Raw genomic sequence first — 21,744 nt, 5'->3', positions numbered from 1 at the left:
CTGAGGAAGACAACAGGTGTTGATCTCTGGCCTGCACAGACATGTGCACACATGCTTATGTGCACACACACTTGAATATACACACAAAATAAAAAATTAAAAATAGTTAAAGTACAACTCACAAGGATGGTAATATTTGTAAGCAAGTTTGTTAAAGCCTTTTGTATGTATTAATCTCTCGCCAACCTTGAAGTTTTGTTTTTGAAAAGCAGTATTTTTTTGGCAAAACTGTGGTTGGTTGGCAAGATTAGTACCATGTGCAAAGCAGTTTAAAGGAAAAATCTTCCCAAAGCTCTAAAGGCACTTACTAAAAAAAAAAAAAAAATGAAATTCCTAAAGACATCGATTTCAAAACAACTCAGATGTGTTTCAGGTAGGTAAATTGACCAGGAGCACTAGAGTGTTATCTGTTCCTTGGCTTATACTTAGCTTTGAAATATTGGAACTAGCCCTTGATAGCACAGTGTTTGGTCCTGTCAGCATTTGTGTGACCTTTAAATCTTTCCATTTTGTTCATCACTGAGGCGATCAAGTTTGTTTCTCTGGACCTTCTCTTCTGTTCATGTATTGAGAAGATATGACATAGACACTTTCCCCCCTCTGTTCTTTATGTGCACAATCCTTCCTGAACGGCTGGTGGAAGAAGAACTTGCTTGGTTGTCTTTTGATCACAGGAGAAGTGGTAGCCATGGCCTTGGTCATTGTGTCTATCTCTTCATGTGCATCACTGTTTTTAGAGCAGCAAAGAAAGTGAGCAGGTGAAGGAGGCATGTGTGTGTCAGAAAGCTGAGCCACCCTGTGCCCAAGTCTCCTCTGACACAGTCCGGTTCCTTGTGTGGACAAACTGTGTTAAATCTTCACCTTTTTCCCAAGAAGTTTTCTTCCAATGTAAATTATCTTTCCAAGAAAAAAAAATGTTTTGTGTCTTGACTAGGTGGTAAGTACCCATGATAAACACTTAGAGGTATACTGAAGGCGACCGAGTGAGACATCAGTGTTCCTCCATTCGGCTGCCGGTGTCAGTTCTCCAAACAGCCACTGGATTACAGTGTCTTGATGCAAATTTCTAACCCCTGGCATTTCTGGCCATTTTTCAGAACCTGGCTTTGTGGTCTGTTCCCCTCAACTACATACTTAAATTATGTCTTGGAGATAAATCCAAAAGAGTACATGTAATTTTATTTTATTTTTCTTTTAAAGACCAGGCTGGCCTTGAACTCACAGTAATCTGCCTGCCTCTACTTTCTGAGTGCTGGCATTAAAGGCATGTTCCTAGCTGGTACATGTAATTTTGCTTCAAGATTTAAAAACATTTTTATTCTATCCATCTGTCTGTCCATCCATCCGTGTGTGTATATATATGTGTGCACGTGCCCTGGACACCTTGTGTAAGTTCTTTCTCCCATGTAGTCCCAGGGATCAAACTTAGGTCAACAGGCTTGAGAGTAGGAAACGTTAGTCATTGAGTTGTTTTACCAGCCCCTGCTTCCTGGTTTTTAATAGCTGGATTGATAGTTATTTATGTCATTTCTAGTTTTTCTTGCTGCATTGTCAAGTTGGTTATATTTATTAAAAGTAATTTAGATGACTGTTATAAGTGGATTGTTACTTTGGGCAGTTTCCTCAATGAGTTGGAGATGCTCTTCACTGAATCTCCACCTTCTTTCAGTTTATGGCACTGCTGACTGAACCTAGGGCTTCTTGCAGGCTAGACAAGTGCTCTGCCATGGAGCTGCATACATCCTCAGTTTTTTTAATTTTTAATTTTGCAATAGGACCTCACTTCATTGTTCAGACAGGTCTTGAAGTTGTGGTCTTCCTGCCTCAGCCCCCAAATAGCTTTAAATTATTTGTGTTTCTATGTATGCAAGGATGAACAACAGATTATGTAGACACACTATAAAATGTGTGTCTTTTTCATGGGCTCTAGAAATGCAAACTCTGATCTTTAGGCTTGTGTAGCAAATGATTTTCCACTGAGCCACCTCCCCAGCTTGAGTAGCTTTTTGTTTATTTATTTATCTTTTGAGATAGGGTATAAGTCTGTCACCCCAGGCTGGCCTCCAACTCTCAGCAGCTCTCCTGCCTCAGCTTTCCAAGTGCTTGGGTTATAGGTGTTCGTCCCAGTCAGGCTGTCTGTTACTCCGATAAACTCCATGAACAAAAGCAACTCGAGGGTTCATTTCAGCTCACAGCCTGTAGTTCATCATCTGGGAGGTCAGGGCGGGAGCTATAGGCAGAAATACTGTTTACTGGCTTGCTCCTCATTCTTGCTCAGCCTACTTTCTTATAACACTAAGAACCACTAGCCCAGAGGGGGCATATATGACCCATAATGAGTTGGGCCCTCTGTCATCATTCATCATTCCAGAAAATGCACTACAGTCTTGTCCACAGGCCAATCTGGTAGAGGCATTTTCTCAATTAAGATCCCTATTTCCAGATGACTCTAGCTATGTCAACTAGACATAAAACTAGCCAGCACAGAATAATATTATACCTTGTTTGATAGTGTGTGCAGGTTTATGTACAATTACATGTGTGTGGAAGCCTGAAGTCAATGTCAGATACCTTACTTAATTGCTGTCCATCTGATTTTCTTGAGTCAGGGCCTTTCATGGACCTAGAGACCATTGGGATAGAGCAGTGGCCAGTGAGCTCCAAGGACCCTCCTGGATTCCCCTTCTAGTGCTGTGGTTACACATGGTCTCCTTTAGTCTTCACAGTGATTTCTTTCTTCCTTTTTTTTCTTTCTTTCTTTTTTTTTTTTTTTTGGTTTTTTGAGACAGGGTTTCTCTGTGTAGCTTTGCACCTTTCCTGGAACTCACTCTGTAGCCCAGGCTGGCCTCGAACTCACAGAGATCTGCCTGGCTCTGCCTCCCGAGTGCTGGGATTAAAGGTGTGCGCCACCACCGCCCGGCTATTTCTTCCTTTCTTTTTCTTATTTTTTCCTTGTTTCTTTTTTCTTTCATTTTGGTTCAGGTTGATCCAGGGCCTGGCATATGCGAGGCAAGCACTCTACCTTTAAGCTATATCCCCATCCCTCTTATTTTCTTGTATATACTTAAGTTCTGTTCCATGGGATGATTATCCAGATGTGATGGAATGTTGTGATGAAAGAGCGTGAAAGAAAATAGAGTATGAGTAACTAACTTGTCTTTCCAGGCCAGCATTAAGGTGGTCATAAGTGAGACAGCTGGTCCAGTCGCAAAGGACCCTGCATTTTCATTCCTGCATTGTGTCTCTTGTTAAGTGATGAGTTCCTGCCATTATTGTAACACTTGGGTCACATGTCGCTTTGTAGGTAAGCGACTTCACCGGTAATGTTATTAAGGGGCAACATTTGCAGTCTCCCTTCGCTCAGGAGATTGTGACCTTTTGGAGGAACTGTGTTTTTAGACATGTTTGTATTTGTGGTGGTTAGATGCAGTAGCAATAAATGGTGATCGTAATTTTTGAACTAGTAAATAATGTATTGGAAAGTTTAATCCCTCTCATTTTTCCAAGAGAAGACTCATCTTTTGTGTTCTTCATCTGTGTTTCATTCACTTATGTGACTGGCCACTAGTTATGGTCAGTGAAGTTTTTAGATATCCATAGGGATAGGGGAGAATTATTTTGATTACTGTAGCTGACTTTTTTTTTAAAGTTGTTTTTTAACTATCTGGCTAAAGTCTCATAAGAAAATTGAGAAAGTTAAGCTTTCTATTTAGCACAGTTGTTAAAAAGCTTAAAATGTGTTTGTAAAAATTTTAAAAACTATAAATTACAATTTCAATGTGATTTTTTTTTTTAAAAAAATATTTTTATATTTATATTTTTAGGTGTATGGTATACATATATGGTGTATGCTTGTGTTCGTGTGTGTGTGTGTGTGTGTGTGTATGTATGTGTGTGTGTGAGAGAGAGAGAGAAAGAGAGAGAGAGAGAGAGAGAGAGAGAGAGAGAGAGAGAGAGAGAGAGAGAGATCTTCCTCTGTCACTCTCCACTTTTTTCTTTTTTTGAGACTATGAGACAGATCTCTTTCACTGAACTTGGGGATTGCTGATTTGGCTAGAATGGCTGACCAACAAGCTCCAGGGACTCTCCTGTCTCTGATCCTGGCCCCAAGCACTGGGTAGAGATGTAATGTTGTGCCCAACTTTTATATGCATAGCAAGCCAAGCACTTGACCTCCCCGAGCCATCTCTCTAGCCCTGGATTTCTAAATTCTTGGTATTTCTAAAATCACACTTTGTAATGTCTGTTAGAAATTCAGGAGAGTAAAGGGTCGTAGAAACTAGAATTGCACATTTGCTTGTCTCGGAAGTATTGTTAGTTCACATTAGCATTTTTGTGTATTTTGTTACAGTCTGTACTGCCCAGGTTGTCATTTTGTTTCATTTTACACAGTGTGTTGATGATTTATTGTTAAGTTTCATATAAAAACTTTCAAACACAAATCTGGGGAGATACATGACTTATGACTTCTGTAGATAAATCTGGAGAGGTTGTGCTGTGTTACCTTAGTAAATCCCTCAAGTCAAACTTACTTCAGTGGACTGAGAGGTAGCTCAGCGGTTCAGAACACTTGCTCTTCCTGTGGACTCGGTTTGATTCCCAGCACCCACACAGTGACTTACAGCTGTCACTACCTTGAGTTCCCAGGTATCTGATGATCTCTACTGACCTCTGTAGGTACAGAGCATACATGTGGGGCATGGACATATGTGCAGGCAAAACACTCATACACATAAAATAAATGTATCTAAACATTTTTCAATTACTTCCAGATGCTACTTTTCCTCTCTGAGGCTGTTGCATTGTTTGTTTAGGTTTTGTTGGTAATCCTCACCTCCACTCTCCCCCCTTCCCCCCCCCCCCCGCCCCGCCCCCACGGCTTTCTGTGCTGTGATAGAGAAAGACAGCTACATTGACAGGAACTAGCTGGGCAGCAAGGCTGACTCACCATGTAAGGGATTTTATATTTACAGTGTCTCAGGAAAATCACCGTTGTTACATACTGCCTTTAGGAGTTGCTGCACAGTTGGAACTGATAAAACGTAAAATCTTCAGGTAGCAAGTGAGTGCCAAAGACCTCATGTCTGAAGAGTTAGCCAAAGAAAAGTAATGAACAGAATAGAGAAAAAAATCAGCAAGGGGAGTAAAAGAATGAAGGGAAAACTGTACAACTGAGGCAGTGAGTTTTAAGGCTAGAGAACATGTCCTACAGAGAGAGCGAAGATGTCAAGTAACAGATTGTCCCCTCTCAGACAAGCCAGTTCTTCCTTGGGTTCCTGGAGCAGTGTGGCCCATTCTCTCCAAGCATCTTCCTAAGGTGTCTAGAGCTTTGTCCTTTCCTGCTGGTATGGGTCTCCTCTGGCTATTGGGGCAGACTTCCTCCTACTGCGTGGTCCAAACCCACAGGTGGCGTAAATTCCTTGAATAAACATACAACTAGATAAATTGTAGTTATTTTAATAGTTATTTTTCAGAATTTGTCTCAGGATAAAGCATTGGCAACTTTACTTCCCACCCTGCTGGTAACCAACAAAAATGCCAAGAGTAGGGCCTGTGAGATGGCTCAGTGTGCTTGCAATCAAGCCTGCTGGTCCACGTCCAATCCCAGGACCTCCAGGGTAAAAGATGAGAACTGCTCCCACAAGGTATCCTCTGATGGCTATACAGCACTGTGACACACACACACACACACACACACACACACACACACACACACACACACCGGATTTGGTGTTCATTGAAGATACAGTAGTGTTATGTATACTGTACAACATAATACAGTTGTACAGGTTTCTCACCAGACAGTTGGAAAATGCTTATATTTTATTAGTCATGTAAGTTAGGAGTTTGTCTCTGTCAAGTCTGGTTTTATTTATGTGTTTGTGTGTGGGGTGCACAAGTATGAGAGTGTACATTACGTACTTGTGTGTGTGTGGAAACTATAGATACTCTTGAGAGTGTACTTGAGGAGCCATCCACCTTGTTTTTTAGATAGTCTCTCACTGGGACCTGGGATTTAGTGATTCTGCTAAACTGGCTTGCCAGCAAACTCCAAGGTCTGCCTGTCACCATCACTCCAGTGCTGAGGTGTTACAAGCATACACCAAAACACTGGGCAGTTTTTTTATGTGGGTGCTAAGGCTCTCATGCTTGGGTAGGGCAAATACTTTACCAACTGAGCCATCCCCTCAGGCCCCTGGCTGTACTTTTAAATTATTCATATTGATATTCAAAGTGATATCAAAGTTGAGTTTGTGTAAGTTTTTGTAAGTGGATGCTGTCTGAAGCAGCTGTGCCTTCATGGAAGCAGGAAGACAATAAATTCATGCTGTGTCTCTTAAGCTTTGTAGATGGTATTGAGTTTGCTTTATGAAACTGTCTTTGTTGGGAAATACTAAAGTCTTTGTACAATATTTAGATACCATAAATTGCCAGTGGTAGGTATGTTAAAAATACTGCCTTTAAAGTTTGATCTTCAGAATTAATAAATCTTTGCTTCCAAGGATGTATGTGCCATATAAGTTTATAAAAGAGATATTGAAAGGAGTTTGAATAAAATAAGTATAGCACTGAATTCTATTACCTAGAATATAAATTAGAGACAGAATATAGAGTGTTTATAAATAAAGGCCCTTTGTGTAGAACTTCTTTTTCTTGCCCAGCAACTTGCAATTGGTAACTAGTGAAATATTTTTTAATATAAAGCTTTATTGTACTTAGTGGTATATGAAATAATACTGGACTGCTTCAGTTTAACTTTGGAAAAACTCGTGTACTTGTTTATAATAAGCAGATTCTACAAAAGTCCATTTTGTACCTTTAAAACTCTTTGGCACTTTCTAATACTAGTGAAGCAAAACTGCAGAGACTTCTACCTCAGAGTGTAGTGGAGTCAGCAGTGTTGAGGAACCATTACAGCTTTCCTCTTATTGGAGGAGGATAGCTGCTTGTGGAAACAGAACCCGAGCATGCTGATTGGAGGTCACGGAAATCAGCCAGCCCACGTCCCGGTTACTGTGTGCTATTCTCTTAGTAGCATATAATTTATTAATTGGGAAGTAGACAAACATGTTCTCGTTTTTTGTGTTTGTGGTGTTGTGCCTTGGCGCCTTCTCGATGTGTGCTGAATTTGAGACTCTCACAGTAACACAGCTTAAGATGAGTAGCTTCACCCCCAAGTTTCACTTTTTTCATTTGAAATGTCCAGACTGACTGTTTCTGTCAAATATAACTGGCAGTGGGGTTGTTTGATATTGAGCAAGGTGGAGCTTGTTATCTGACAGGTAGAGAAGCTCAGCAAATGTGTGAGCTGATCCCAGCAGCTGTTCTTCCCATGGGGCCTTGTTTCTCTGTGAAGCTTTATTTTGTTTCCTCTCATTGTCTTATTGACTCTGGGTATTTCCTTGCCTCTTGCCCATATTTAATGCTGTGTTGAGCTTATGCTGACAAGTTTTCTTGTCCTTTTGATTATAGACCACATGACAGGTTTAGAAAACCTTGAAGCCTTACCTTATTGCTTTGGTCTGAATGTCACTCGAGAACTTAAAAGCTGTATGATCTTTGCAGGTTAATTAACCTAATAATAATTAATGTTCCTGTCTGTTTAATGACCAGTAATGATACCTACTTCATGGTTTTGATGTGAGGAGATTAAATGAGATAGATTTTAGACTGTGCAGAATAAATGCTATCTGTTATCCGTGAGCCAGGCCTTTCATTGCTAACTTAATTCATCTGGCCCCCTGATGAGTGACTAGCACATTTGTATATCACCTTTGGTAATTATTATGTAAAGTATATCTTATTTAGTATAGGAGCCACCAAACACAGCAACAGTATTAGCATAATAGTAGTAATTGAATGTAAGGAATACCATTTCATGTTAAACACACATATACATATTGAAATGCTTGTTTGTGTATAAGGTTGCTTAGAATTATTGAGTTGTGTTTAAAATAGCTATGTGTTGTGAGAATTTTGAGAGTCCATTTTTGAGTTTAGGGCCCTTTAAAATTTATTTATTTATTTATTTTATTTGTATGGATGTTTTGATTGCATATATGTAAGTGCAAACATGTGTGTGCTGTGCTCTGGAAGGCCAGAAGAGGGCATTGGACTCCCTGGAACTGGAATTACAGACAGTTGTGATCTGCTGTGTGGGTGCTGGAAGTAGAACTCTGATCGATCCTCTGCCTGATCAGACAGTGCTCTTAACTGCGGAGCCGTCTCTCCAGCCCCTAGAGCACTTAAAAAAAAGTAATTGGGTGACATTTTCTTGTGGCAAGAATACATTGATTCATTGAATCATTTTTTTTTTTTTTCAGAATGCTGACTTTGATGGCATTATGCTCCAGTTTGAACTAGGGACCGATGCTTAGACACTTCAAAGCATGGCAATGCAGTTCTCTCTTCATATTTAATTGTAGTAGGCAATTTGTGTCTGTTTTGGCAAAGTTTGGCTTTTACACACCGTTTTTAAAAGAATTGAAAATAGAATATTTGATTGAAAGTTCGTTTTCCAAACTGTCTGGAATTGTGTGCTATTGGAGTAAGCAATCTACAAATCCCCTTCCATTCCTTTAAGCAATCTACAAATCACTTTCCATTCCTTTTGTCTTATATCTATAGTTTGCAGTGGTGGCACATGCCTTTAATCCCAGTACTGAGAGGCTAAGGCAGAAAGATCCTGAGTTCAAGGACAGCTTGGGCTATAGGAATGGCTTAGGTCCGCTAGGCTGTGTTGTGAGACTTGGCTGAAACAACATCAACAACACCTTGCAAACAAAATCTGCTCCAATTGCATTATTTTTTATTAATGCATACAGGGTCAAAGTCAGTACAAGCTTTTACTGTCGTGACTGTAAGTGTATATGCTTCCTTTCTGAATGTCCTGGGAATAGCTGTAGAAAGAGAGTAAATGAAATAGATTCAATAGCATCTTCCTGTAATTGTGAAGGTGGTTGATTCAGTATCAACCAAAAGCATGGTGTTTACTTTATACATCAGGTGATTATTTGTCAAAGTTTTGCTACTTTTTGTTATTTTCTGTGTTTATCCTAAACCCATAACTTAAAACGTAATAGAAAGGCATGGTTGCTATCCCAAAGAATATGTGTGAGTTGTTCTTACATTCTTTAGACACTATTAGTCTCCATTTTGCATAAATGACCAACAATTTGGTGAGATTAGAAGGCTATTGGAATCTAGAATACAACTATAAGGACTGATAGGCGAAAAACTGGGCATGGTAGGACATTCCTATAATCTAGCATTCACGAGATGGAGGCAAGCGGATTGAGAGTTTCAGATTTGTTTCTAAGGAAAGTGTTGTAAGGACCAGTGGCAGTAGGAGGAGCTGTAATAAGATTGCCATAACATACTTGGACAAACATGCGAGGTGGTTACAAACATGGTAATGAAGCAGACAGCCTGGATTTCAGTCCTGCTCTGTAGCTTAATTCCTGCATGACCTGCATTGTTTAACCTCTCCATTCCAATCTCCCATGTGAAAACTGGACTTAGGTCTAACCTGACGTGTAGGTTGTTGTTATAGGGAGTGAGGTTATGCATGTTAAAGCCTAACACAGTATGTGTCAGGTGGTAATAGCTCAGTAACCAGCTTCCGGAACATCCACAAATAAGGAGTTGTTGCAAACTACTCTTGTGCCATCTAGTGAGACAATCATCCTGCTATAAAAACAGTTAAGGTATAATCTTGAGTTTGTTAGCAACAGTAGGCGAGGCAAAGTAAGTGAAGTGACTCATGTCTTGGTTGTAATATCATAAACATTTTGTGTTGGCAATGTGTCATTCAGCCCTGCCCCCAAAGGTGGGAGTTACATTCATATTCAACAGTTAGTAATTCTATTTCTCATCAGTAGTAATGGTGTTTAAATATTATTACATCCTTTTGTTTCCCTTTTCTCTATGAATCATTGTACAAAGTGGAGGAGTTCTAGTCTGATTTTGAGGCTTCTGGTTGTGATTCAGTTTTGTCTTAAGAAGTAAGCCCCAGAATGTCCTCCACTGGCTGACTGGAAGACATACCACTGGGTTTGCCAGTGGCTCCTTCACTCTGCTTCACTTAGATGAACTTATTCATTGAGTGACTAACACAGCCAGGCGCTCCCAAGCCTTCCTATGGGGGAGGTACCTTCTTGAACACGGAGGAGAGCAGAGCAGAGCCAGCAGGTGCCTGGAGACAGAGGTTGAGAGACAAGTAGGAGCCTGCCAACCTTCTCCCATGCTTCTTTTGGATCCTTGACTTTAAACATCCTTTTGTTCCCTGGAAGGTGGAGAGAGGGGAGTGTGGGAGAAGGCTCGAGGTGTTGCCCTGGCTGAAAGCTTTCCACTGGACCTGAAGGCTTATGGGAGCCCGTGGGAGCGTGGAGCCTTGAGGTAGAGAAAGTGAGACTGATCAAGACACAGAGGAGGGGGCACGGAGGAAGTAGGTGGAGTATAAATACTACAGACAAGGCGCAGGTGCCCATCCTTCCCAGGTGCCGTGCTTTGTGAAGGACTTGTAAATAATCAGAAGTGCCAATTTAAAGAAATTGTGTCTGCTTATGTCTAAATGTTAGAGCCCATAAAAATGTAAATACTGGCTATAAACAGAATTTTAAAATAGAGTAAATATGTAAGAGAAAGCAGAAATACACTTTTGTAGTGGAAAACATGCATGAGACACTGATAGATTCCAAAGAGACCAACATGGAAGAGAGACTGTCTTCTGTTCATGGGGATTAGAGTTAGTAGAAGAGACATGTAAACTAATGTCACTAAACTTCTGTAGTTATGTGGAAATCTGGAGACCAAAAGCACTAGCCAGTTCTCTTTAGGAAAATGGGCAGTGTACAGCAGTCTCCTATAGCTGAGGTTTTGATTTAGTTTGAGTGGGGGAAAAAAAGATCTTTTCTTATAATGAGTCCTTATCAGCAATTGTTTTTTAGGACTTTCAGAAATTTATTTTGTTTCTTTCTAGGTGTTGGGAAGTAAGTTATAGAAGCATTTTCAGGAATTGTTAAAAATGTAACTTATTTTTATGGAAATGTTGAATATCTACCCGATGTCAGATGCTTTATGTTTAAGGTATTGGGCATTTACCCTGCTCTCACTTATCTTAAGCATGTGTGCTTACAAACAACTCACCTGTTATAGACTGTTAAATCTTTTTATTCCTACCGCACAGAGGGTGTGGGGACTGGTAAGGCTGTCTAAGGTGACAGCTGAGGACCAATTGGAAGGAAATGGAACAATAATGTGACAAATACAAAAGAAGCGGGAGCTGCAGCCTGATTGCTGCCCTTGAGCCCTAGCTGTGCTGCTGGGTCACTGTTGGGGAAGAGGAAAAACAGTGGTCCCCCAGCCTCCAAAATCTGCTTGCCTTTGGCATTTGAACTCCTAATAGAAATTGGTTTGCATATATGTATTTTGTAAATTTAATGAAAAATATTTAAAGCATGACACAATGGTAATGTTGATTGATAATAATTCTGACAGTAATGTAAGGAATATTTTGAATGCAATGATAAGGCATTCACTGATAAAGAAAAGATAATATTAAAGCATTTAGGCATATTTCTTTGGTATGCTTTTATTATATGAGATATTGCTTATTAATGCAGAGGGATGTATGTGAAATGGATGTGGAAACATGGCTGTTTGGGGGGACATTCGGTTGTTTCTGAGGATTGTAGGCTTTATGACACTGGTCCTTTCATATGTCGTCATTCCCTGGCTTTCTTACCCTTCCCTTGGTTACTTGTACTATTTTTATAATTGCAATTTTGATTAGAATCTTTTGTTGTTGTTCCAAAGTGAACATAAGAGAGAGGGCGGGAAGCCAAGTGATTTTTCTAAGATTAACGAATGAGTTTAGGAAGAAGGGAGGAGAGAAAAGTTTTCTTGAAGTTGCACATTTTGGGAAGACATTTGTGTAATGTGGAGTTACCAATTGAGATATATGGAAGTGGACTGTGTTGATGTGTTAAACCGGCAGTGAAGGGGAGTGAAGGGCAGGGGGCACATTGGGCAGTGCTTTGTAGAGGATTCCCTGCTGAGGCCCTTGCTCGAGATAGACCTGGATGCTGTTTCAGAGTAAGCCATCTTGGGACAGCAGCTGTGGGTGTCCACACTCATTTCATTTTGCACTGAACCACGAGTCAGAGTTGGTGACCCCTCAGGGTCTTTTGTCTTGATTTGTTTTCAGTTGTACTTTGAATGTAATCTACTTACTTCTGCTTGAACGTTCTAGCTTTGGATTGAGAGCATGGCAAAGTAAATGCTGAAGTTATTAAGGTCTTAGCATTTAAACATGTAAAAAAACATAGTTTTTAAGATTTATTCACTTTTATTTTATGTGTTTGAGTATATATATGCACGTCTGTATGTGCCCCACGTTTGTCCCTGGTGCCTGCAGAGGTCAGTAGAGTGTATTTCATCCCCTGAAACTGGAGTTATGTTTGGTTGTGAACTACCATGTGGGTGGCTGGGAACTAAATCCAAGTCCACTGCAAGAGCCCCAGTCTGTTTTTGGTACAGTGTGGTTCATGATCCAATCAGAAAATCACCATAAGTTATTAAAATCATTACTTACAAGAACTGTTGATTTTGGTAGAAAGATGGAGGAGCTCTCAGTATAAGTAAAACAAAACAAAACAAAAACAAAAAAAAACTTATTTACATTCTTTTAGGGGAAAAAAGATCATTAGATTCAATTGAAAATCAAGTTCTGAGAAACTGAAGCACAAGCAGCTCCAGGCAGGCCGTTCTATTTCTCTTAGGTTGAGGGGTCTCTGGTGACTGCTTGGCTTTGGACTTAGTAAGATGACTGTTTCCCTCCCTGTGACAGCCCCTGTCCTCTGCTCTCTAGGAGTTTCTGCCTCCTCAGCTTTCACCGTGCCTTTTGTCATGGTTCCCCATCGATTCGTTCGTTTGTTCGGCTTCTCCTGGTTCACGTTCTCTACAGTGATGATCTTGAGGTTACTTGGATGGGATGAACTTCATGAAAGCATCTTGGATTCTCTGTTCTAATGTAGATTGCTCTCTGGGCAGCTATGGATTTGGCACAGGGAAATGTCTGTTGCCTCTTGTGATATCTTGGATCCTGTGTTTTCTGTTTTTGACTGTGTAGAAAGAAAATTATTTTATACTTCTTTTAAAAGGTAAGGAATGTTTTGTTTAGGGCTATTAAAACCAGTGTCAAGATTATCACTGTGGAGAAGAGGATCTAGATCAGACTCATTTCCAAATATAATAAGGATTTAAATTGACTAATTCGTGATGGGGCGGGGCAGTGTTCAGTGCCTAGAAAATGACTTAAGAAATAAACGTAACAGGAGTCTCTCCGAAGGCCGTGCAGGCCGGCCAGCTGTGTAGGTGAGGAGATCTGTACCAAACTGAGTTTGCAAGATTCCTCTTACAGTTGGCTGGAAAGGCTGAGACTGGGATGAAGACCAGGGCCCAGGTTCAAGGCTTCATGGAAGAGGAAGTTCACAGTCTTGACTGCAGATTGACTGAGAGTGTGCCAGTGGCTTTTGTTAGTTTGCTGGTTTGTTTTGTTGTATGGTCTTTCTGTATTCTCAAATTGCTTTAGAAAGAAGTAGTAGAGAGGTAGCAAACTGTGAACCTTGCATTTTTATGTTGCTGAAACAAATTGCCACACGGCTCAAATGGTCTAGCTTTATTCTGTAGTTCTAGAGCCCGAAGCCTGAAAGCCAGTGATTTACTGGTCAGTGAGATCGATTCCTTCTGGAGTCTCCAGAGGACACTAGGAGTCCCTTCATCTTCATCTTCTGGGGCTGCCACTCTCAAGCTACTGCTTCTGCCTTTGGCCAGCTTTCCTCCTCTTATTCTGGATTCTTGGGGTGAAATTGGGCCCTCCTGCCCAATTAGAGTTAGTCTCCTCAAATCCCTAGTTCATCTGTGTGCAGACCCCTTCTCTGTGGTGCTTCATAGGCTCTAGGGATTAGGCTGTGAACATCAGTTGTTTGATGGGAAAACACTCTTCAACTTATCTCAGATGTGACTTTGTAATATCTAGAAGCGCATTTATTTTTCCTCATTTGTGTTGTAAAATTCTAAGTTCATGATAGTTTTTCTCAGAACTTTGAAAATGGTGCTTCATTATCTCCTAGCCGATAAGAAGCTTGATGTCAGTCAGATTCCTTAGTGTGTGACTTTACCTCTTCCTTTCTTCCTGTGCTTTTCAGAGCTTTTGTTGTTGGATATTATCACTGCCCTAAGTGGAGCATAAACTTAATGCATGACTGTCTAGTTTAGTGTACTTAAAGTTCTTAGGCACGCAAAAAAAGTAGCAGGGCTGTTAATTTATGCAAAATGGCTTTCAAATTAGAGGTCTCTTCCCATTTAAAGAGACAATGGTGGTAAGGGGAAAATAGATAAATGAGAATAAAAGTTTCATTACAAATATGTGGCTTATTAAAAATGTTTGGAACAGAGGCTCACAAGATGACCCAGTGAATAAAGGTACCCGTCCTCATCCAGGTTCAGCTGGATGACCTAAATTCAATCCCTGGAATCCATATGATGGAAGAAGAGACAGAATTCTCACAAGTTGTTCTCTGGCCTCCACATTGGTGCTGCTGTGATGTTTATGTTTCTCTTCCCCCCCAAAAAGTATAATAAACTTTAATTTCTTTTTAGAAGTTCCATTTCCAGGAGCATGTTTTTATATGAATATGAACCTTATATATGTGTAATATGAACCTTAGCATATGTTTATAATATGAATCAGGGCCTGGCATTTTCACATTAAAATATGCTAAGATATAAAGTGAACTCGAAAAGTATTTCATCTTAGATTTAATTTATGATTTAAATCATTTGTCTGTGTGTGTGTGTGTTTCATGACAACTTTTGTTGAAAGCATTGAGAATGTGGCTAATTTGACGTGTAAGAGTGGCATGCTTGTGGAAAGCCTGTTTGCTGTGAGATGGAATGCTGGGTGTAGGCTGCTGTGGCTCCTAGTTGGGATTCAGCCTGAAAGACATATTTTTCTTCTCAACAAATCTCATCTTTGTTTGAGTACCGAAGTCCATGTAACCACAGGGAGGCCTTTGCCCGTTTGGAAAAAGAAAGGATGCATTTTAAGCGTCCTCTCTTGGAAAAGTGCTGCTTTCACAGTAGAGCCGCACCCCCTCATTTGTTTCCGTCAGCTGCAGAATGTCTGAGGTACCATCTCACCCTCTTTCATAACAAGGAAACCTTGGAGTAGATCAGTTTTCTATGAGGACTGAAACAGCTGTCATCTTCCAAGGCCAGCCTGATGATCTAACGAAGGGTAAAGTACTTTCAAGTGGATAGTGTTCTCTCTACTTCTCACCTCTTCAAGTACTCACAAGGAAAAGGCAGTCTGCTGTCAGTGTTGTCTTATGGGATTGAATTTGAAATTTAGTGATGTTGTAATGTGTGTTTTTAAAGAACGTAGTTCAAGTGGATACTTACTCTTAAAGGTTTGAGGGGGGATTTGAGACATCAAATGTCAGTTTTTAAAATGCTTCTGAAAATACTATTGTTGTCATTTTCTTCCATAAATTTATGCCAAAAGATATTTCCTATATACGTGAGTATTAAACTAACATTGTAAGTAAGGAGGCTGTTTAAAATAGTTATTTCTCACATTTCTCCACATGGCTTCATTTTTAAGGATATGGAATTTTTCTTTACATACGCTTATTTTAATAGCCATGTTGAAGTGTACTTAAATCATATAATATTTTGGCAACAATTTTTTTTCCAAATAAACATTTTTATGGCTTTATCATGAAAGTAGAACATGAAGTTACAGTATAAATAATGTGATAGCAGATTGTTTGCTCTTTATTTGATGAAGAGCTGAGTAGCACAGCTGTCGTTGTTCAGGAGTTACCCAAACTTCTGCATACTTGTATAGACACAAGGTGGCTATTGGTGGTTTTGTGCCCAAAGCTTTGGGGTAAACTCTTTATTCTCACAATGGAAGTGTTAAATAAGCAATCTAATGTATGCCGTAAGCCGATCAACTGAGACAAGAGAGCAGGAAACACAGTTTCAGCAGATTGGCCCCTGTGCTATAGGTGACGACTGTGCAGTGTGAATTACTAATGTCTGCAAATTCAGCAGTAGAGAAGCTAGTATTTCCTTTTAGTTTCTTCAAAGAACCACATTTGGCTATAATTTATAAGGTTAGGTGGGCCTTTAGTGTACTTTATTTCTAGAATACATTCATTAATGTTAATAAATTTTCTTCCCAGAGAGACATAAAAGGATAGGGCATGTATAAGGGAATTCTGAAAACTTATTTGCTAGAGTAAACCTCCCCCTCCCCTGCCCCACACCCTGAGACAGGTTTCTCTGTGTAGCCTTGGCTATCCTGAAACTTGCTCTGTAGGCCAGGCTGGCCTTGAACTCACAGAAATCCACCTGCCTCTGCCTCCCGAGTGCTGGGATTAAAGTTGTGCATCACCACCAACTGGCTGAGTAAACTGTTTTGCTCATGTTAAATAAAGTACATGATCATTCTCTCTAGAAATCAGGATGCATTTCCATCCAGTGCCGGAACGATCTCTATTAGACAATTGGGTCTTCCCTTGTAGAGGTCTTAGCCTGGTAGTGATTAGAGTAAAGGTTCATAGACAGTGGCTTGCCCACGTTTTCTAGATTATTGACATTTCAGCTCCTGCCCACATCGTTTCCTCTTCTTTCTTTCACATTTTAAAACTTTCCCTTCTTGTGTTGTCAGAAATCTGCTGACAGTCTTGGGGCTCATAGTGGGAATTAAGGGCTGCTGTAAGAGATGTCTTAGGAAAACACTGGTCTGCTGGAAATGTTTAGCAGCTCTGATAGCACTCCTGGAGCTCAGTGGGCTTGACTTTAATTTCTGTGCACTAACTTTCTCCCTTTAGGAGAGGTATGAGTCTGTTGTTTCAGAGCTGAGTGTCAGAGGGGCATAGGATGATGGTGTGTATGCTTATCTCAGACTTCTCTTTGCGTTAGTCAGTTGTGAACATCTGAACAACTTGTGTGCATTTGGTTACTATATAGAATCATTCTATTTACTTATTATTACACTCACACTGAAGGGAGAGCTTATTAACATTTGTACTCTGAGAAATGTGAAAGAAATGGGTTTCTTTCCTGAGGAAAAGAACTTTAACCAAATGTACCAGTGCCTATTTTGCTGATTTTTACTATTATGAGTAACCTGTACTTGTTTACTGACCTAAATCCCAAGAGATAGGATGTTGGGTAAAGGATATGTCTCTTTGTAAGATTTCTGATTATCCAGTTACTTTCCAGAAAGCTTTTGTATATACATTTATATGTTTAGTCTTGTGTCCTGAACTACAAATGACCTCTGGCTTTTGTGAGTATTATCAGCACTTTTGCTATTGTTGAGTCTAAGTGCATGCAAAGTGAGATTTTCAAACTCTATTTCTGTAATTATTGAGGCTGATTTCTCCCCATATTTTAGTTTTTGCTGTAAATTTAGATTTTGTTTCTTTAGAATTATTTTATGTGTCCGAATGTTTTGCCTGTGCACCATGTACATGCCTGATGCCTGATGAGGTCAGAAGAGAGGGCTGGATCTCCTGGAACTGGAGTTACAGATAGTTTTGAGCAAGCATGTATGTGCTGGGAACTAAACCCAGGTCTTCTGCAAGAGTAACATGCTTCTAACCACTGGGCCATCTCTCCAGCCCTATAAATTTAGATTTTATTTTTGTTAGAGCTATACGTCAATATAATGATGCAGCAGTGTATAATACTTGCTTTGGAAACAGTTTACTTGCACAGTACCTTCTCAGTTGGAATGATCACTCTGCATCACCTAGACAGATTTCATTCTCTGTTTACTTCCCTGTGCTAAAGGACATGCCATAATACTGTTCCTACGTCTTCAGTTTCCAGTGTTAGCTTTGTTTTCCTACTCCTACTTGGTTCACTGCCCCGCATTCACCTCTGCCACACAGCCCTTCACCATTGCCCTCTTCTCAGGAGTTCCTGTTTCCAAGGTGCGTTGGTCAGTTCTCCTATCACTGAGAAAATGCCCCCGATAAACAACTTCAATGGGATATTTATTTTGGCTTACTGTTGTGAATCTCAGTCTGTGGTTGGCTGGCTCCACAGTTGTTGACTTGTGGCCACATCATGGTTGAAGGATATGTTGAACAGAGAGAAAGAGCAAGAAGAAGGGTCCTGAGACAAGATAGACCCTTCAAAAGCATGCCCAGTGACTCTGATATGGAACACAAACTCCAGCTACAAGTGACCTATGAGTAGGCCTGATCTCCTAAAAACCCATTCAGTTGTGAACTCATCAATGGATTAATCTTTGGGTGAGGTTAATGTCCTCATGATCCATTTACTTCTCTCAATGGTCCACTCAGCCAGGAACCAAGCTTTCAACACATGTCTCTGAAGGACAGTTCATATCCAAACTATAATGGTAACCCTGTAAGGGAGGGGTTTCAGGAGTCCCTAAATTGTCATAGCAATAGCATTTTCGGGAAAAATGTATATGTATGTTCTGTCTGCCATCTTTTTTGTGTGTTTTGAATTGTTTTTATGAAACAGTGGTTAAAGTTGATGACTATACAGTTAGGACTGTCTAATTTTGATTTTGAGCTTTGCTTTTTACTAGCTTTGTGGCATTGGACAATTTGTTCAGTATCGCTCAGCCTCATGATTGGGTATGATTGGTACAGGGTTAATAATGATACTTGTCTTATCGTGCTGTGAGAATTTTTTTGCAAGGCCTGTTAAGGAGCTTGGTGCAGTGTCTTGCTGTCTGCCAGCACTCAGAGCACAGCTGTAGCTCTTGAGTTACTGTTGCTCTTGTGAATTTCTTGTTCCTGATGTTTGCCCAGGCTTTTTATTTGAACAATGTTGTCTTTTCTCCTTGATTGTAATACCTTTTACACAATCTCTGATTTGTCCTTTATTTTTACTGTGGTACCTGGAGTGAGTATGTATGTATGTATGTATGTATGTATGTATGTACGTAGTAGTAGTACGTATGTACATACCTACCTACCTACCTACCTACCACCTACCTACCTATCTGTTCCTGTGATGAAACATAGATCAAAACCAACTTGTGGATCAAAGTGTTTATTCCATGTCATAGTCTGTCACTGAGGGATGTAAGGAAGCCGAGACCACAGGAGGGGTGCTCTCCGTCACTAGTTCAGTCTGCTTTCTTATACAGCCCACGACCACCTGCCCAGGGTAGCACTGCCCACAGTGGGCTGGCTCCTCCCATATCAATCCTTAATTAAGAAAATGCCTCACTGACATATAAACTGATCAGATGGAGACTATTTCTCAATTGAGAGTTCCTCTTTAGGGTATCTCTAATTTATGTCAGGTTAACAAAACAAACCAAAGCACCTAATCAGCATACTCCCCAAGTTGTTTTGGGTCAGAATGTTTTATCACAGCAACAGAAAGCAAACTAGGACAACTTATACATATTTTATTTTGAAGCAAACATAAAATAATGTCCTCTATGGCTCTTAGTGTCCTCAGTGTTATTTATTCTTTCTCCCCGTCTCTCCCTCTGCATTGCCTTGACTCTCACTTCCCAGTTAAATCCCCTGTCCTCTTTTTATCTGAAAACTTAAGAGCTTTCCAGTTCAGTTTCTATCCCTGTTTCTATGACATTTTAAATTCAAAGTTGATTCTTGAGTGCTGTGTTAGTTACCTCATACAAACAGCGTGAGGAAAGACATGTTTAGTTTGGCTTATGGTTTCTGGGGAATGGCTAGGAAGTCAAGGTGGCAGAGCCCTCTTAAATGGTGCTAAATCAGCAAGCAGAGAGAGGGGCTAGGCTGGGCTCTGTGTTCAAGGCCTGCCCCTGTGACCCCAACCCCATCTGCCAGTCAAGGTTCTGTGTCCCAAAGGTTCTGGCCTCCTCACAGCACCACCAGCTCAAGGCCAGATGCTCAGACATGGAGGTTTATGTGTGAGGGTCACAGCTCATTGAAATTAAGACCATAGCAGGGTCTTAGATTGTTGTCTGCGAAGTGTTTGCTGTATTAATAAATTTACACTCTTTGAATTTATACATAGTATTGAAGTGATAGGTCAGTTGGTATTCTAAAGCTGCACCTAACTCATCATTTTGATTTTATTGCTTTCTCGTTGTAGGCAGTATTGCTTTTATGTTTTATTAGTTTTATGACTAACTTTATTATTCTCAGGATAATAGCCCATCTAAATTTGATCTCTCCACAGATTCGGACCAGGATGTAGCACTCAAACTTGCTCAGGAACGAGCTGAAATAGTTGCTAAATATGACAGAGTAAGTATCTATATTTATTCTTTGAGTAGGTTTTATTTAAAAAAATCCTTATAAATAGAACAGGGCGTGCTTTTTGGAGAAGGAAGATAACAAGGAGTTTGTTCCCTTTGTGAGAACATTGAGTTCCACCCTTTTTTCTCTGATTTCTGTGAATTCTTTCTCTCCTTTTTGCCTCCCTTCTCTTTTGCTGTTTTCCAGCACATGGACTTGCTCCCGCCTCTGTGCTTATGCTCTGGCTGTTTTCTTCCTGGAGTACTTGTATCCTGGGTTTCTGAAGACCCCATTGCCCACTCCATTCATATCTTTCCTCAGATCCTCCCTTCTGAATGTGATCTGCAACTGCTGTATCCCTGTGCTATCCACTGGCACTCTGTCCATCCTCACACCAGTAACACCAGTGTGTGCTTTTATCTGCTGTATCCCTGTGCTATCCGCTGGCACTCTGTCCATCCTCACACCAGTAACACCAGTGTGTGCTTTTATCTGCTGTATCCCTGTGCTATCTGCTGGCACTCTGTCCATCCTCACACCAGTAACACCAGTGTTGTGCTTTTATCTGCTCTTCCTTCTAGAAAAGAAACTCTCTGGGGCCAGGAATTGATTTTGTTTGATTTAGTCTTGAAAACTAAATACTTGGAACAATTTTTGACTTACAGCAGCTACTTAAATACTTGAGAGAGTGGATATATAGAATTAAATATTCTTGTATGAATAGTTTATATATACTCTATGAATTTACTATAAGTTTCAGATTCTTGTATTTATGTTTCATATAAATTTAATTTTAACGAGCATTTTACCTATATGTCAGAATGAAATCTATTTTTCCATTTTCTGATATATTTTATTAATTCCGTGAGAATGTCATACATATATACAATGTGTTTTCTCATATTCGTCCCTAGTCCTCCGCCTAACTCCTCCCAAACCCACTCTGCACCTCTTATTCCTACTCCCAACTACCTCCTTGCCTCCCTCCTTCCTTCCTTGCCCATATACCACACCCCTAAAGGAAACTGACTCTTCTTCTCCTGGCATCCATCACCTGTCAGCAGTTCCTCAGTTCAGGGTGGGGGCTTACGATCCACTCCTCCTTGCTGGAATGTTGACTGGCTAGATATTATGCAGGCAGCCACAATTGCTGTGAGCTCTTGAGTACATTGGACTTGGTTATACCCAGAAGACACTGTTTTATCCTCTTCTTCCTTGACCTCTGGCTCTAACAACCTTTTGGCCCCTTCTTCCACAATGTTCATGAACCATGGAGGAGAAGGGGTGATATAGAGAGTCCATTCATGATTGAGCACCCCTTAAACACTTCCTGGCTGCATTTTGACCAGTAGTGAGTTTCTGCATTAACATTTGAACAGAAAGAAGCTTCTCTGATGAGGATTGAAAGCTGCAATCATCTGTGGGTATAGAGAGATACATAAGTAGA

The 21,744-nt window shown here is 40.3% G+C and overlaps 1 protein-coding gene across 2 annotated transcripts in view; it reads left to right on the top strand.

Moving 5' to 3' along the window:
- The window catches only part of Usp6nl (USP6 N-terminal like), a 140,392-nt gene that overhangs the window by 57,123 nt on the left and 61,525 nt on the right, over nucleotides 1–21,744 (top strand). For both annotated transcript variants that reach the window (XM_059263541.1, XM_059263542.1), the window contains exon 3: nucleotides 20,239–20,306. In XM_059263541.1, coding sequence (XP_059119524.1) covers nucleotides 20,239–20,306 — 68 coding nt within the window. The remainder of the gene's footprint in view (nucleotides 1–20,238; nucleotides 20,307–21,744) is intronic.

Source organism: Peromyscus eremicus, chromosome 5 (assembly GCF_949786415.1).
Source record: "Peromyscus eremicus chromosome 5, PerEre_H2_v1, whole genome shotgun sequence".
Taxonomy (NCBI): Eukaryota; Metazoa; Chordata; class Mammalia; order Rodentia; family Cricetidae; genus Peromyscus; species Peromyscus eremicus.
This window is presented reverse-complemented; position numbering and strand designations above follow the sequence as displayed.